At 43.0% G+C, this 15,862-nt stretch overlaps 1 protein-coding gene across 1 annotated transcript; it reads left to right on the forward strand.

Annotated features, from left to right (window-relative positions):
* The first annotated feature begins 647 nt into the window (after positions 1 to 647).
* KDELR2 (KDEL (Lys-Asp-Glu-Leu) endoplasmic reticulum protein retention receptor 2) lies at positions 648 to 14,883 on the forward strand. The gene is made up of 5 exons (XM_010570206.1): positions 648 to 849; positions 7,697 to 7,797; positions 10,786 to 10,944; positions 12,606 to 12,858; positions 13,675 to 14,883. The coding sequence occupies exons 1-5, from the start codon at positions 759 to 761 to the stop codon at positions 13,707 to 13,709; spliced, it is 639 nt and encodes a 212-aa protein (XP_010568508.1). The 5' UTR covers positions 648 to 758; the 3' UTR covers positions 13,710 to 14,883.
* Positions 14,884 to 15,862: the final 979 nt, after the last annotated feature.

Here is a 15,862-nt window from a genome sequence, read left to right on the forward strand (position 1 = left end):
ATAATTGCTATTTTATTTCTTGGAAGATTTGCATACTCTCTTGGGCTACCGAACACGAATCGAGTCAATTGCTCGTTTTCACAAAGCATGACGACAGCTATCAAACATCAACTGCTCAACCAGCCAAACGTCTGACGGCTGAATTACAGGGCAGCTTCTCTCCTCCCTTCGTCCTGGGTCCTTGTTTCCCTGACAGGCACCCGCCCGGCGCTGGGGGCCTCCCCCGCGCAGGAGCCGCTCCCGCCTGCCCAGCGCTCCCCTCTGCTTACTGCCCGCTAACAAAAGAATCCCCAATTTATTCATCCGAAAGGGCTTCTGAAGAGTTTAAGGCAAAAAAAAAGGGGACCGTGGCCTACTCCGCCCTCGGGGCCGGACACCCTGCCCGGGACCCGAAGCGAGGACTTCCCTCCTCAGGGCCCGGCGGGGAGCCCAGGCCCCGCCGAGGCTGGGCCCGGCCCCCGTCCCCGGGCCGCTCGCCTCTCAGCGCCGGGGTTAGGAGGGCTGAGGGCGGCCGTGCGTGTCGTCCCCCCCCGCGCCCCGGACGGAGGGGACGGGTCTCGCCTCAGGGCTAACGACTCCGCCACCCCCGGCGGGTAGGCGGCGCGGGGCGGAGGGGCGGGGCCGCTCCCTCCCGTTTCCCAGGGTGCACCGGGCGCGGTGGCTGTCTGGCCACGTCCCCGGGCCACGTCGCTCGGTGCCCGCTGAGCTTACGCCATTTTCGCTCCCCGGCTCCGGGCTGCGCCGCCGCCTCTGCCGCCATGAACATCTTCCGCCTCACCGGGGACTTGTCCCACCTGGCGGCCATCATCATCCTGCTGCTCAAGATCTGGAAGAGCCGCTCCTGCGCGGGTGCGTGCGGAAGGCCGCTGGGCGGGCGAGGCGAGGGGAGGGCGGCGGGACCGGCCGGGGCAGCTCCGGGCCGCGGTGGCTGAGGGGAGCCTCGCTGGGGGGGGCTGGGCGCCATCGCCGCCTTCTCGCCGCGGCGAGGGCGGGGGAGGGGTGTGCTGCGATCGCCTCTGCCGCCCTTCGGGGACCGCTCCCTGAGGAGAGCTCGGCCGAGCCGGTGGGGGGGCTGGGGGCCAGCGCGGGGGGGGGTCCCGCCTGCCCCACTTGCCCGGGAGGCGGCTGTGGTGAAGCCGGGAGAGGCGGGGCAGGGGGGGATTGTGTGTCCCGTCCCGTCCCCCGAGGCGCCCCTTGAAGGCCCCCGGAGCGGGAGGGCAGAGCTCGCCCCGGGCAGGTGAAAAGGGACGATCGCTCCCCTCAGCGCAGGGGGGAAGGGGGGGCGGGGGCTCAGCCTTCGTCCTGACCGACCTCCCTCCGAACTCGCCCCCCTTCCAAAACCAGGGTGTGGGGAAGCGGGTGGGCAGCCGGGAGGGAGGAAGGGGGAAGCCGCATCCCTCCCCCCCCCGCCCCGCACTCGTGGGAGCTGCGATTCCACGAAGGTTTAGCGGTTGCCATTATTATTTGTACTTCGGTCCCCGAGCTCCGCCACCTCGGCGCTGCCCGGGAGGGTCGCTCCTTCCTTACGTAACTGCCCGGCGGCGAGCGAATGAATGGGGAGGCAGGTTTGGGGAGGGGGGGGGAGGAATGCGTCCCCCACGGGGCGGGCAGCCTCCCTCCCCTCCCCTCCTGTCCCCTCCCCGCGCCGGGCCGCTATGGAGCTTATTTTCTCGCCTTTCCTGACAGCGCACAGCCTTCCGCCTGCCTGTTTACTGGGCAGCTTTAAGGGCCGCTCTGGTGCGTGGAAGCGGGTTTTGGTGCAGCGTTGGGAGTAGCTGACTTGCAGTTTGCAGATCCTGAAGTTTCCCTCGCTCTCTCCCTTTCCCCCCCCCGCGCACCGGTTTGCATTCGCGGCTGACTGACGCGCCCTCTTCTTCGCTTTTGTTTTCCGCTCTCGCTGCGCTAGGAATTAAACCGCGATTCGTGCCGTTTATCGGTCTTCTGGGGTGTTTTCTTGCTTGCCTGACCAGCTGCAGTAGGAAGCTGCAGGAGAGAGGTTCCAGGCTGGAGTGAATAGGCTTTCAGTGGAGATCCTGGCCTGGTCTGACGTGGCAGCGGGAGAGGTGTGGCGGGGGGGGGGAGCTGGGTCCCGGCCGCCCTCCGGGCCGAGCGCCGGGGAGAAGCCCCGCTCCCGCCGCTCCTCTGCCAGCCCGGGTGAGAAACGCTTGTTCTTCCTCCCGTGTTTTGTACGTGCTTGCTCGAATTCCGTGTGATGTGGTTTGCTTTTTTTGCTTCTAGTGTACGGTGTGGTGGTTGGAGGGAATTGCAACTGCAATTATAACTGCAGCATAGCTGATTTCTCTCGGAAAACTAGGAGTTGTAATTCAAAACGGGCATTTCGGTGCTCTGCGTTACATGGATCAGGCCACCGACCCTGGAGATAGTGGTTTTGCTGTGGACTGGGGTTTTACTGTGAGCTTGACTTTGCCCTCTCTCTGGTGAGCTTCTCCTTCATTAGTAAGCGTGGTTATTCTTGAAATCGGTTTACCACGTGCTGACATGAAATACCATTCAAATACTGAGTTAACGCTCTTGAACAGATACATCTGTAAAGTCTTCAGTTAAGAGCGTGAAGAATTAGTTTAAGCTGCAACCTGAAAAGAACTGAGAATGAGGAAATGAAAGAGATTTGCTCTACAGGTAAAAGGAAGTACAGGTTCTGTATGTTTTCATGTCAAGTCACTTTTTGCTAATCACTTGATAGCGCAAAAGAAGAAAAACTAGTTAATGCATAGCTTTGGTTCTAAACACACTTAAAACTGTTCTTAATTTTACGAAAGAGCTCAAGCAAATGACTCCACGGTCCAAATGCAACGGTAGCGCAGAACTATTGTTTCTCAGGTCATGGAGCACAAGAGCTCTTTCCTAATGAACTTTCCTGGCTCAGGCTGTAGTGGGTCAGGAATTCTGTCTGGATCTGGCAGGAGAGGGCCTGGCCTTCTGCAACTCTTCTGTCTTCTACCTTCCTTGAGAAATGCAGTCAAGATTACAAACAACAACAGAGTTAATGATCTAAAAACTAAATATCTCTTGCTGTCTGAAGAAGGAAAACAAGAAATCCTAGTGCAAGGCTAAAATTCAGATAGGGTTTTAGCCAAGAGATTCTTAAGTGATCTTTGGTTGTGAGGTTATTTACACAGTATAGTGCAATATAATCTAGTCCCATCTTTCTGCTTAAAAAGTGATCTGATGTTGTTTTCCTTGAGTCAGTTGTGTTTGAGGATCTCTTACTAGGGATTTATTCATAAGAAAGTAGACTCATAGCAATCGTTATCTTTGGTACTGCTTTCTCCAATGCAGAAAAGTAAATGGCCCTATATTACATAGGGCCCTCAGCTCTTCCCTTTACCAAATTAGCTGGTATCCCTGAATACAAACATACAGACATGGACTCTTTTGGTAGAAAACGTCCGCTTCATTCATTTTCCTGAGCAAAAAAAAAAAAAGAAACAGGATGCATTTGTCTGGGGTTGTTGTTTTGGTGTCTTCCAGTTCTGCCTGAGTCCTTAGGAGTAAATCCAGATCCATGTTACTTCTATGAGGTGAGTGTCTGAGGCCTAACAAGTTTGTCTAGAATGAGAAGAGCACCTCAAAGGAGCATGGGATTTTATTCTGGGGGCTCCATCCTGTTCCATGTAGTGGTTTGTTGTTGTCAATTGTGGTTTCTACTAATAAAAACTTCATAAATATATATTCACATAAAATACGTTTGTAAAATCATACACAATGGTAACCCCTAAATAGTTACTGATTAAGGGTGAGCAGCTGCTAAATGCCTCTTGTGAGCAGGCTTTCTCCAATTTCTGTACATTGTATATTAGAGCAGTTTATGAATTAAATAAACTTATAACTCATGGTTATTGGTGACTAAGGAAATGTGGGCAAACCAGCTGCTGCTTTAACTGTGCACTTTTGAAGCAGTAGAAGCTTAGGAAATAAATAAAGGCTTCTAACTGATTGCTAAACTGTAGGCTGTGATCTGCTAAGAGCTGGCAAACCACATGGTGCCGACTCCTCTCTTCTGGTTGCATCTGTGTGTGGCTGAGGCCTTTGTTCCAAGAGGAGCTCAGAGGCCTGTAAAAGCAGCTGGAAACGAGAGGGAGACAGCATGTGTACCTCTGCTGCAACCTACTGTTTTCTGAAGACGCATCAGTCCCCATTTTCTTTCCATAGAAGTGACTCCTCTAATTGAGGAAAATAGGTGAGGCTAGGATAATCTGCATTATGAAGCAGTCTGTGGTTTCAGTGTTTGACAAACTTAGTATTTTTTTTTCCTAATAATCAAGTCATGATTTTAGAGCTGGAAGGGAAACAATTTTTTGCATGACTAGTTATTTGAGTTTCCAAATTTAGAATTTGGAATAATGTTTGCCACTCCAGATGACAGCTCAAAAATAATTACTAGGACCTGTGGAGAATGTAGCAGGTAACTCCATTATTGGTTTCATGTCATAATTAGGAAATTCATGAGACTTGAAGAATCCTGTGCTTTCAAACATTGTCATGTTCAGACTATTTTCTAATCCATCCCAAGCCAAATCAGGTTGTTTGTACTGTGAATTACTGCCTAAAAATGTATTTGCTTTTCTCAGTGTCATTTGTCAAGTGTTAAAGGTGACCTGCAGTTGCAAGGCTGTCAAATTATATGCTGAATACTCTAAAAAAGTAGTGTCAATGGTAAATGTGTAATATTCTTGCTAGGTAACGTAGCTCTGTCTCATAATTTTGTTTATGTATCTACTATGGACCAGATCATATGCTATGCTGAAGACTTTAGACAGTATTTTGCTATTGGCTGTTGCCAATTTGTCTGTATTTTCTCAAAAAATGCTGCTTTAGGTAGGCTTTCCTTCTCTTTGAAGGAAAACTTTGCTTTTCTCTGTTGACAAATCTGTGTTTAGAGTTAGGCTGAGGTTTTTTAAGTGAAAGTACAGGATTCATAATGTTAGTATTTTATTAGCAGAACCAAAGAAGTTGTGGTTCTGTGGTCTTCATACTGAACAAACTCACTTTTTTTTATTAAATACTTTTAAAAGTCTGTGAAGTTTCTATGACAAAGCATGGGCTGGCTTTCCTTAGAAAAACTTCTGTTTGTAGATTTTATGGTTGTGATGTGCAGTTCATAGTAAGTAGTGTACACACACTCCACAGCCAGGCCAACTGAATGCCTCTGCTGCTTCCTATCGCTCTTTACCTAACTCACAATAGGAAGATGAAGTTGATGAGGAAGTACTACAATTTTAGCTCTGCTCTCCTCCCTGGCTGTGAAAATCAGCTGAACTTTTGAATTAAAGTTTCATCGCTTTAGCTAAGCTAGACTGCAGAAGTTGGAGTTTTTCCATGTCTGAGGATGAAACAAAAATGAGAGGTTTGACTCTTTGAAATTTGGGCCCAGAGCTTGAGAAGAAGAAAAAAAAAAGTGTGTGTTTAGCTCAAGAACTAAGCAATGTTTGTGGGAGTAAAAGGAAAGGGAGAAGGATGAGAATAACGGCAGTGTAGTCTCAGTATATTGCAATTACCAACTGTGAGCCAAGGTCAGTGCTGTGGCAGGTATATTGATATCTCTCCTAAAGTTTTGAAATGCATCACATAATACAGCATAGTTTTTACCTGTTTCCTCCCCCTGTTTTTGCTAGTGGTATAGATCTTGCATTCTCCCAGTTTGGCTGTCTCTGTATAGGTCTTTAGTTTAAACTTTGAACCTTGCCTAGTCTAGCCTACTTGACTTGAAAATGAGTTTCAGCTTAGCTTTAGGATGTGTTTCAGGATCATTTGACTGTTCTAAAGATTCAAAATTCAGTGTAAATACTGAAAGCCTTAATAAAAATTACAACTTTTGGGTTGGGGCAGCGGGGGTGAGGCTGGCAATGGCTTAGAAGAATTTGTCAGGTATATTACTTGTATTTACATGACAATACATCCAGATCCAAATTTATAGCCATTATCAATAATTAATGTATCTTATATGCTTTTTTTGCGGTTTGCAGTTATTTACTAAAAGAAGATAGCACGCTAAATAATTTAATGTAACTCTGTGCTGTAGTGTGATGCTGTACTGTAATCTGTCCAGGTGGGTTTCTTTGTCCTGTAGGTTCTGACCTTAGGACAGTGTTGCTAGCTGAGAGGTTTTATTGGCATGAGAGCAGGGCTTTGTCTGGGGTTGTAACGTCAGTGAGCACACCTGGGATACAACTGAGAGCGCTGCTTTGGCTGACTTGGCAACACAGTTATAGTTCAAGAAATGTCAAATGTATTTTTTTTCTAAACTTTGGGAAGTGGTTGGTTTGTGGGGTGGGGTGTGTTTGGGTTTGTTTTTGGTTTTTTAAAAATATTTAGAGCTTTTGATTTATAGTTTTACAGTTTGCACAACTGTAGGTTTTGAGGCATTTGCTGTTTCCTGTACTGCAGTTGCTTGTGGGCAGTTGGGTTGTTCTGCAGGTAGCACATGGGGCTCACCTCCTAGACATTTCACATATGAAAGTTGCAAACAAGAACCCTTTATAATTATTACTGTTTCAGCCATTCCTGTATTTTGTGTATAAACATAAAGTCCCTTCATCTGGGGCAGCTTATTCAATGTTTCTTAAGCCAGAGTGAAAAAGGAGTTCAATAACTGTAGCAGATAGCCTTTCTTCTAATTGCTTTATGGCACTGTTAATAAAAGCCTTTCTCAGAAATATCCCTGTATAAAGGAACAAGGATTTTCAGCCTTGCATCATAACCCTCTCCTAGACAATATTTTTCCCTGTTGTTTTTTGAACAATGTTTGCATGCTTAGCTGAACAGATTCAAATATTTTTACCCTGGGTGACTGAAAACAAGAGTAATTGGAATAACAAGACAGAGGCGCAGGCTAGGTTGTTTTGTCCCTCTGCTGTGACACACCACTACATCAGTATTACGTAGCGATGCTTCACCTCAGTTTTCAGAAGCTTTTAGTGGTTGACTGTGCAAAGCTTTTATGCTTCTAACTCTGCTCTAGTGGCTGAAGTTAATAAGTACAAACAAATATTTTGATGTTGGGGCTTTGGCCTAAAATCAAAAGTTACTTTGCAATGCAATGTAGATGTCTCTCATTTTAGCTTGCTTCTCTCTTGTTTTTTTTATTTTGTTATGGTACATAGTAACATTTGGTTTTGACTGTTCGGTAATTTTTTTTCCCCCCACTGTGTGGTCAATTAAGTTTCTGAATTGAATTACCTTATGTTTTAAAATCGATTTATTCCTTTAAAATCACGTTATTGGTGCTAGCATACTTTCTGATTATCACTGAATCTGTAGTATCTATTGCCCTTGTACCTTTCCAGCTCTTCAGCATCTAAAGAATATACTGAGGCATGTGACAGCACTGTGAGAATTGAAAGCTATTGCAGCATTGCTGCATAGTGCCCAATGATAATGCAGAACAGATAGTGTAGTTTCAAAAAATATCATCTGCAAGCTATCTGCTGTGAGTAGCTTCTAAATCTTGTGCAGTGCTAGTACCTCTTCCAGTACAAGGTAACTTACATTCACACTACTGAGATATATGAACTTACAGTTCTGTTTGTACAGCTTGGAAGCCTGGATTTTGTCCTAATTCTGTAATCAATTTGCTTAGAAATAAAGGATATATCCTTTCTCATCCTTGGCATCAAGTGTTTTAAAGCACATCATGACTTTTTTGAATAATTAATTATTTCTTTTATCACTTTAGGTATTTCTGGGAAAAGCCAGCTTCTGTTTGCACTGGTCTTCACTACCCGTTATCTGGACCTCTTCACTTCATTCATTTCATTGTATAACACATCTATGAAGGTAGAGTATACTGAAGAGTTAGAAAAGCTAGTAATGTTGTACGCAGAGTGCATAATTTCATTAATAAAAGCCTCTTTAAATAAGCCAACTGCACAGTTATTGCAGAATAAGTTCTGGATGGGCTTTAGATAAAGAATGTGGAGAATGGACTCAAACCCCTACTTTTTTCTAGACTCTACATGCAGTTTTTATAAACTGTTTGTATGGGGACTGTGACATTTAGAACAAATGCCATTTTGGTTATTGAAAATGAAAAGCTTTTGGAAAATGGTTCAAATAAATTCTGTTTCTTAATTGAGACATTAGATCTTAGGCAAATCTCTTTTTATCCCCTACAAGGTAAATTAGTGTTCAAAATGCATTGTCAGAATTGCAGCTAGTGTCTGGTCAGAGGCTGATCAAAAGTTGACAGGAGTATACTTTTAGGAATGTAGCTTCCATCAGATTATACCCTGTTTGCTTGCCTACTGAATGTTTTTCTTATTTCTTATTTATTCCTGCCATTTCTCGTGCTGAGTAAAAGAAAATAAAGCGGTAAACTGGGAGAGTGCAGCATGTTTGTGGCACCAGAGCAGACAGCTTTTTAATCCAGTTCCTTTATTCTTGGATTTTCTTGATGGTTTTCAACTTCAGTTCAGAGGGCAGTATAACTTTGCCAAGAGGAAAGACTAGATAGTCAATAATGCAAAATGTACTGAAGAATTAGGGGAATAATATTGTAAAATAAAATTTTAGATCTTAAGCTCACTCACACTGTTACCTTCTAACAAGTCAAACGTGTGTGCTTAAGTTTTAATATTAACAGTGTAGGTGAAGAACTGGATGTTAAGTAAAATATTCTTGAAATACAAGCTTTTTTGCCTATGTAATTTCTGAGGATATTGAAAGCTACTGTTGGGTGCACTGAAGGAGCAGCTTGGGTTTTTTGCAATTTATTTATTGGTTGTGATTCAGGGTCATGACCATGTCTTTGTTCTGCAGCCCTCCTACCCAGAAAAGGAATGAATACATGAAATGACACTTGTGATGTTCAACCTCATACTAAACTGGGTCCTTCCAGTAATGAAAGAGTGGTCCTCTGTTCAAATCCAGTATTGACTTGCAAAATGGAAGCCTCTATTACAGTTTCAAAGATTACTGCTTAGAGAGACTGTTAGATATAATTGGCTTTTCAGCCCATTATTGCAGTGCCAAGACAAAGCTGTTTGAGTGTCTCAACACAGCTTCTTGTTCTGTCTGCATATATTTAGGAGTATATAACATTATACAGTTATAGAGAACAGGAACTATTATGCAAATAAGCTTACCCAGAGCATAACTAGATGAACTTTCTAATCTGAGGAAAATGCCGTAATTTGCAGAAAAAAACCCTGTTAATTTCTGTAGAGTTAGGATTGTCTTCAGTGTTTTTAGAGAAATATTAATTAAACTACAGGTGCCAACTTGCTGTATTTGTCTGGCAGTGATCATCAGATATTTAGGAAAATTAATTTCTTCTGTGTTCCAGGAATATATACAGAAAACATCCAAATTCTCACTATCTGCCTTTCTTAATGATCTGCAGGCTATTTTTTGTGATTTGTAGCATCCTGTATCTTATAGTTTCTTTGTTACCTGTATCTGAGTATTGGATGCATTTTTGCTGGTGCACTCTGCAGTCATTTTTCTACCGTTCTTTTATTTTGATATCTTTAAAATGAAAACTTTCTGAGTGTCCCAAAACACATTATAATTCTCATGAAGAAATCTTTAATAAGGAGTTGGGGTTCATTCACACTTTCTTAGTTGTCTTCTATGACTGTACTAACTACGACTAGTTTACACCTGTAGTAGGGGTTCCCTCTATCTGATATCCTGTCCTCTGGTCCTTTATCTCCAGTCAGCTGGGATGCTAGTGTAGTAAAGAGTCTTTGGATTCTGAGCTCCTTAATACAGTATTTGTAGCATTTTGTGTTTGTGAGCAGTGCTGTTTGTGATGAGTAACATCTGCAAACAGTGGGGTTTTTAATCTGTTACTTTGCAGTTGTAAAGAACCTATATTTAATGTGATAAATGGTTTGGAATATTTAATCTTTGTGTTAAAACTGAGGCAGAAGCTAAACTATTTGTCTAGTCCACTGTACTATGTTGTCTCCAGGACAATAAGAGCTCTGTCCTGATGATGGCAGATTGACCTTCAGGAAGTCATGTATTCTCTCTGATTCTGTTTTCTCATCTGTAAAATAAGGCTATTTGCCTATTCCACGGGGAATAGCTATGAAGTCTGCTGTACCATAACAATTAAAAATGTTAACGTTAGACAGCAGCTGAAACTGAAACCAAACTCTGGTTCAGTGCTTCCAGCAGTCTGTTAGTTGTGCAGGTTTTATGGCCTGTTGGTTGGTGGAGAACACTGTCCACTTGCCACTCTTCAGATTTTAGAGATGTTTAAAGGTCTAAATCAAATCAGCTAATTTGTGGTATGTTAAATGGCTGAGTCCAAATGGGGCTTATTGAATAGGTTTTTAATTGCCATGAGCTACACCACTCCCAGGCTTTTTGAATGTAAATAGATCCCTTCCATCATTATTGCATGTATTCATGTGCATATTTTTAACCTAAATGTTTTGGGCCAGTGCTTCCCCTGCAGTAGCAGAAGGGGTATTCCTTCTCCAGTCAGTTCCTTAGTTCTGTCTACTCAGGAAAGGGTCTTTAAAGAAACTTTGGATACTCACTTCAACTGGAGGCAAGGTGATGCCTTTAGAGCAACAAAACCAGCAGAGCCCGGAGTCATTGGTTTTGAATTACTACTCTGCTGAGAAAAGTTAAAATACCACTACGTAGCCTGGAACTGCAAAAGCATGTAAACAAATAATACAAACAACCAAAAAAAAGACAGCACTTACTCCTCTTAGTGTCTGGGAATATCTTTGTTCAGTGAGTTTGATCTAATCATGCAACCTCTGTGGGTTGTTTTGTTTTTTTGTTTTTTCTTTCCTTGCTCTTCAGCTTATCTACATTGCTTGCTCGTATGCCACTGTGTATCTGATCTACATGAAATTTAAGGCCACCTATGATGGAAACCATGATACATTCAGAGTGGAGTTTCTGATAGTTCCTGTTGGTGGACTCTCATTTCTTGTCAATCATGACTTCTCTCCTCTGGAGGTGAGTTGATTGTGGGCAGGAGGTTATACTTTTTTTCTCTTAAAATATTTAGAACATGAAGATGAGCATTTTTAGGCTGATTGAAGAATGCTTGAAAGACGTCTATGTTTAGTAGGTTCAGGCTAATCCTGTTTCCTTAATGCATCTTTACAGTGTAGATTTTTGTGAAAATTTAAGGCACTTCAGGAGACTAGCATTATGATCGACGTTGATCGTTTTACTAAGCAGAAGACTAACTTCTTCCCAGTACACTCTGATGGTTATATTAATTCAAAAGTATCCTTCTTTTTGTTATGTTTGTTAAAGAAATGCCCCAGAATGCAGTTTGAGGATAGTTGGTGCCACCTGGTGAAAACAAAAGGAATTATAATACATCTTAAATTTTGTAGAATCACAAATGGTCTAGAGTATTAGAAAAAATTGCATTGTCTTTGAAACGCAGCTATGTGTTTTCCTATCAGAAAAATTATATTAAAAATGTAATTATAGAGAGTTCAAACAGGTAATTTTTCCCACAAAATAGAGAATAACTTTAGGTGCTTATTTTCAAGTGGACTGAGCTGCATTTTTATATTTGTTAGAGTCAAATTATTTTATTAGGGAGTAAAGGAATTTTAATTGCAACACTTAGAGGCATTATTTTGTTCTGTATTAACTCATTCCTTAAATCAATAGATTAAAAAAGTTGGAAGAACGTGGATGTCGTGGTTTACCCCCAGCCAGCAACTAAGCACCACGCAGCTGCTCACTCGCTGCCCCCCACCCAGTGGGATGGGGGAGAAAATCGGGAAAAGAAGTAAAACCCATGGGTTGAGATAAGAACGGTTTAATAGAACAGAAAAGAAGAAACTAATAATGATAATGATAACACTAATAAAATGACAACAGTAGTAATAAAAGGATTGGAATGTACAAATGATGCGCAGTGCAATTGCTCACCACCCACCGATCAACACCCAGTTAGTCCCTGAGCAGCGATTCCCTGCCCCCACTTCCCAGTTTATATACTACATGTGGCATCACATGGTATGGAATACCCCTTTGGCCACTTTGGGTCAGCTGCCCTGGCTGTGTCCCCTCCCAACTTCTTGTGCCCCTCCAGCTTTCTTGCTGGCTGGGCATGAGAAGCTGAAAAATCCTTGACTTGAGACTAAACACTACTGAGCAACAACTGAAAACATCAGTGTTATCAACATTCTTCTCATACTGAACTCAAAACATAGCACTGTACCAGCTACTAGGAGGACAGTTAACTCTATCCCAGCTGAAGCCAGGACAATGGGAAAAAAGGACTTCATCTTCCCTGCAGCTTTTCACAGCACCAGTTCTGTAAGCTGTATTTCATAGTACTGTGAATCCTGAACTGAAGGATGCACATGAGTTTCCTCACGAGGAAACCTATGCCTGCCACTTCACTGGACAGCTGGTTTGGAGAGTCCATTGTCTGCCAAGAGAGTTGTTCCCTTGTACTGTCCCACAGCTGATTATGAAGCTTTCACTTAGTTTTTCCTGTACCAAGGATAGTTTGCCACAACACTGTACCTATTCATAACATTGTTAGAGTGAAAAGTCAAGCCAAGTCAAATATGTTCTGTGCTTCTGTTATCAGTAAGACAGTTGAATATACATGTGGGGTTTGTTTGGGTTTTTTTTCCTTTCAGATACTGTGGACCTTCTCCATCTATCTTGAATCAGTTGCTATTCTCCCTCAACTTTTTATGATCAGCAAAACTGGGGAAGCAGAGACCATCACTACTCACTATCTTTTCTTCTTGGGTCTGTACCGTGCCTTGTACTTAGTCAACTGGATTTGGCGCTACTATTTTGAGGGATTTTTTGACCTCATAGCTGTTGTTGCTGGTGTGGTCCAGACCGTTCTTTACTGTGACTTCTTCTATTTGTATGTTACAAAAGGTAAGTGGTACAAAACTTCCAGCTTCAGGTTGTGGAATGTAGCCATTAACATGTTCGTAGGGATCTGCTATATTGAGATTGCTATGTTGTTAATTCTGTGTGCAAATTACCACTGAAATCTCCTTGATAGATTTATCAAGTATACTTTCTGCTAGTGTGGAGCGTTTCTGAGGATTGTTTTTGAGTATGGATAGAATATAAATGTATAAATGGTCTGATGAACTTAGTTGACAAATTTAAAATAAGTATGGCTAAATACTTGTTGCTGTTGTCTTCCATCGATAAGCATGATCCTCATGCTTCTCCTGACAACGTACACTGTTTTGTGCAGATTCCATGCTTACAGACACCTTTCTCAGTGTTCTAAGTACCTTAAGAGTCCAAAGGATTTTGGATGCTTCTGTTTACGCCAAGTGTAGAAGCAGTCATTTCTGCTGGGTGCATTAGTAATTCTGCCCTCACTCACATTCCGGCTTCCATCATATAACTACAAAGCTATACGGAGCTATGTTATTTTAGTCATAACTCTCTTAAGAAACCACAGTCATAGACTGGTATGTCCTATGAGGATGAAAAGTGGGAATTCCAGGGTGCCACAAGAGGGCAGGATTGGAATAGTTGTTAATTCATCATAGTTTTACCAGTATGTATTGAAGAGAGAGAGGCAAGCTTGGGAGGACTCTCTGCAGTGCCCCCATTTTGTAACAGAGTGACTCTGCGTGATAGGTTTTGGTCCCTTTGAGGTTTTAACTGTGTGCTTCTCCTAGATCACATCTTTGTTTTGCTAACTGTTTTCTTTTCTACTTTTCCTTACAGTACTCAAGGGAAAGAAGCTCAGTTTGCCAGCGTAAGTGCCAAAAAAACCATCACCAGCATCTGTCCTTTTGGATGCTTGGACAGAACAATCCTTATCACAAGCAAAGGCGAAGATGCTTGAGACAGAAAGTCAGAAACACAGCTCTTTATAGTGCAGGTAGTCATCAGCGGCTCTGTAAGAACGGAGGAAAAACAACCAGCAGATTTCTGTTTGATGCATCTTGCCTTTATCTTTTTTATTACTATGTATAAAGATTTTTTACATAAAGAAACTTATACTGTATTAATAAATTCAGTGTATGGTTTCAATTGGAATAGTTCCAAAAGTGAGATTTTTGTGAGATTGTTTATGACCAGGAACAAGTGCAAACTTTTTTTTTTAATTTTCAATAATTTCTTTGAAATGACTGAAATTTTTTTTTTAGTGCACAGATATGTGCATCCTTGATGGATGGTAGTCATCTGTTCTTTCCCTTTGATTCAATTTTCATTCCACTATATTTATTTTTTTCCAAAAAGTGAATATACGTCAACTCTAAATCTGAAACCACCGATGTTTGATGTGATGTGCTGGTGCCCAGTCTTTGTGCCATCTGCTGACATGGAGTTCCTCATTTAAAATATATGTTGGTGCCAGGAGGGGAACAGACACATTTTGTAGTTGTTCCCCTTCTAAAACAGGCTGATGGCAAGAGGACAATAAGGAAATCTCTTGAGGCCACAAGGATGGGCCCTTTCCTGTTTTGCCATGATGTTTGGGAAGGTAATCCCAATAATGAAAGCACTTGGCAGCGCGGGTCGTGAAGGGCAAGAGATGCGGTTGTGTTGCTTAGTGGCAAATGTTTGTGACTGTATTCTTTGTTCAGGAAATGAAGGTTAAATATCTTGGATGTACAGCCCTGCTACGCCATTGCAGCTATGGAAATGGGAGACTTGTAAGTTGTTGATTACAGTGATCTGTAGGTGATCATTTTAAACAATATCTACATTTTCTTTTTAATGAATGCTTTATAAGCAACTTCCATGTTCAGCTTCAAGTGGTTTTTGATGTCACTTTTGGACAATTAGTATTTTTTTTATAAACTTTTCAAAATCAGCAGCACCAGTTACCATTCTTTATCCTTTAAATGATTCCCTTTTTTTACTGAGCTGTTGCATGATTTATCCTGTGTTACCATCCTCAATAAACACTTTATGAAATGGTGAAAATGTTTTGGGTTTTTTTTTTTTTTAATTCCTGAATTAAAGTTTTGTTAGCCTGAGACCGGATGAAAAGTTGTAGTAAGGACGAGTTGGTTAATGTCACTGTTTGCTCTATTGAAATATGAACTTTTTAAGGCTACAAGGGGCATAATCACTGAATGAAGCAATGGTTGACTTAGTTCTGCTTGTTTCGTGAGAGCTTAATCTCCAGCCTGGTGCAGATGAGGGTTTGGTGCTTGTCGAAGTTTTTGTTTTGTCTTGATAAGCCATTTATCCTCTCTAACTTAGTTTACCATCATTATCCCCCTAGTTAGGGGTGGTTATCATTCCTAACCCTGAATGTGAGTAGTGTTTTTTATTTGCAGAGCGTGTATGCTAAGACGCTGCAGTCTCCGGTGTCTCAGGTACTACCCTGAGTATCCCACTGCTGGTCAGAGTTGCCCGAAACCAAGGTCTGTCCCCATAATGAAATACCAGAGCCTGATTCTAGCTGTAGCCATAGGGCTGCGCAAGATCTGTGCTTGTTAGTACGAGAGAGAACTCTTCAGGATCTGGGTAGGTTATTCGCTTCGCTGTTGTTAGCTTTGTCCTTTAATTTGGTTGCAAAGTGTCCCGGTGTGCGCTCAGAACCGTGCAGGGGTCTGTGGGAGTAACAAAAGCCAGCAGCTGGGGCTCGGGGTGAGCAGCCGTGACACCTCCCAGCTCGAGGACACGCGTTGCTGTTCTGACTCTTCGTTTGCTGCAGCTGTTAATTAAGCATTTTTGCTGGTTTTCCGGTGCCCGGCTGTGACCCCGTGGTGGTCGAGGTGCCATCCTTCGGGCGTGCCAGCTCCCGAGGGGACGGGGACAGTGCTGGGATACGCAGGTACTTGGCACGGGGTTTATTCCTTACCCCTGAGCCCTCTTGTCGTCATCCCCCTTCCTTGACGTCACCTTCTTAGGCCGCTGGGCAGCGGCCGCGGCCGTTTCGCGGGCGCTGTCACCA

This window comes from Haliaeetus leucocephalus, unplaced genomic scaffold (genome assembly GCF_000737465.1).
Source record: "Haliaeetus leucocephalus isolate CR32 unplaced genomic scaffold, Haliaeetus_leucocephalus-4.0 Scaffold295, whole genome shotgun sequence".
In the NCBI taxonomy this organism is placed as follows: domain Eukaryota; kingdom Metazoa; phylum Chordata; class Aves; order Accipitriformes; family Accipitridae; genus Haliaeetus; species Haliaeetus leucocephalus.

Coding starts and splice junctions, on each gene's coding strand:
- KDELR2 (XM_010570206.1), top strand. CDS start 759: ATGAACATCTTCCGCCTCACCGGGGACTTGTCCCACCTGGCGGCCATC. Junction 850..7,696: donor GAAGAGCCGCTCCTGCGCGG/GTGCGTGCGGAA, acceptor TTATCACTTTAG/GTATTTCTGGGAAAAGCCAG. Junction 7,798..10,785: donor TGTATAACACATCTATGAAG/GTAGAGTATACT, acceptor CTTGCTCTTCAG/CTTATCTACATTGCTTGCTC.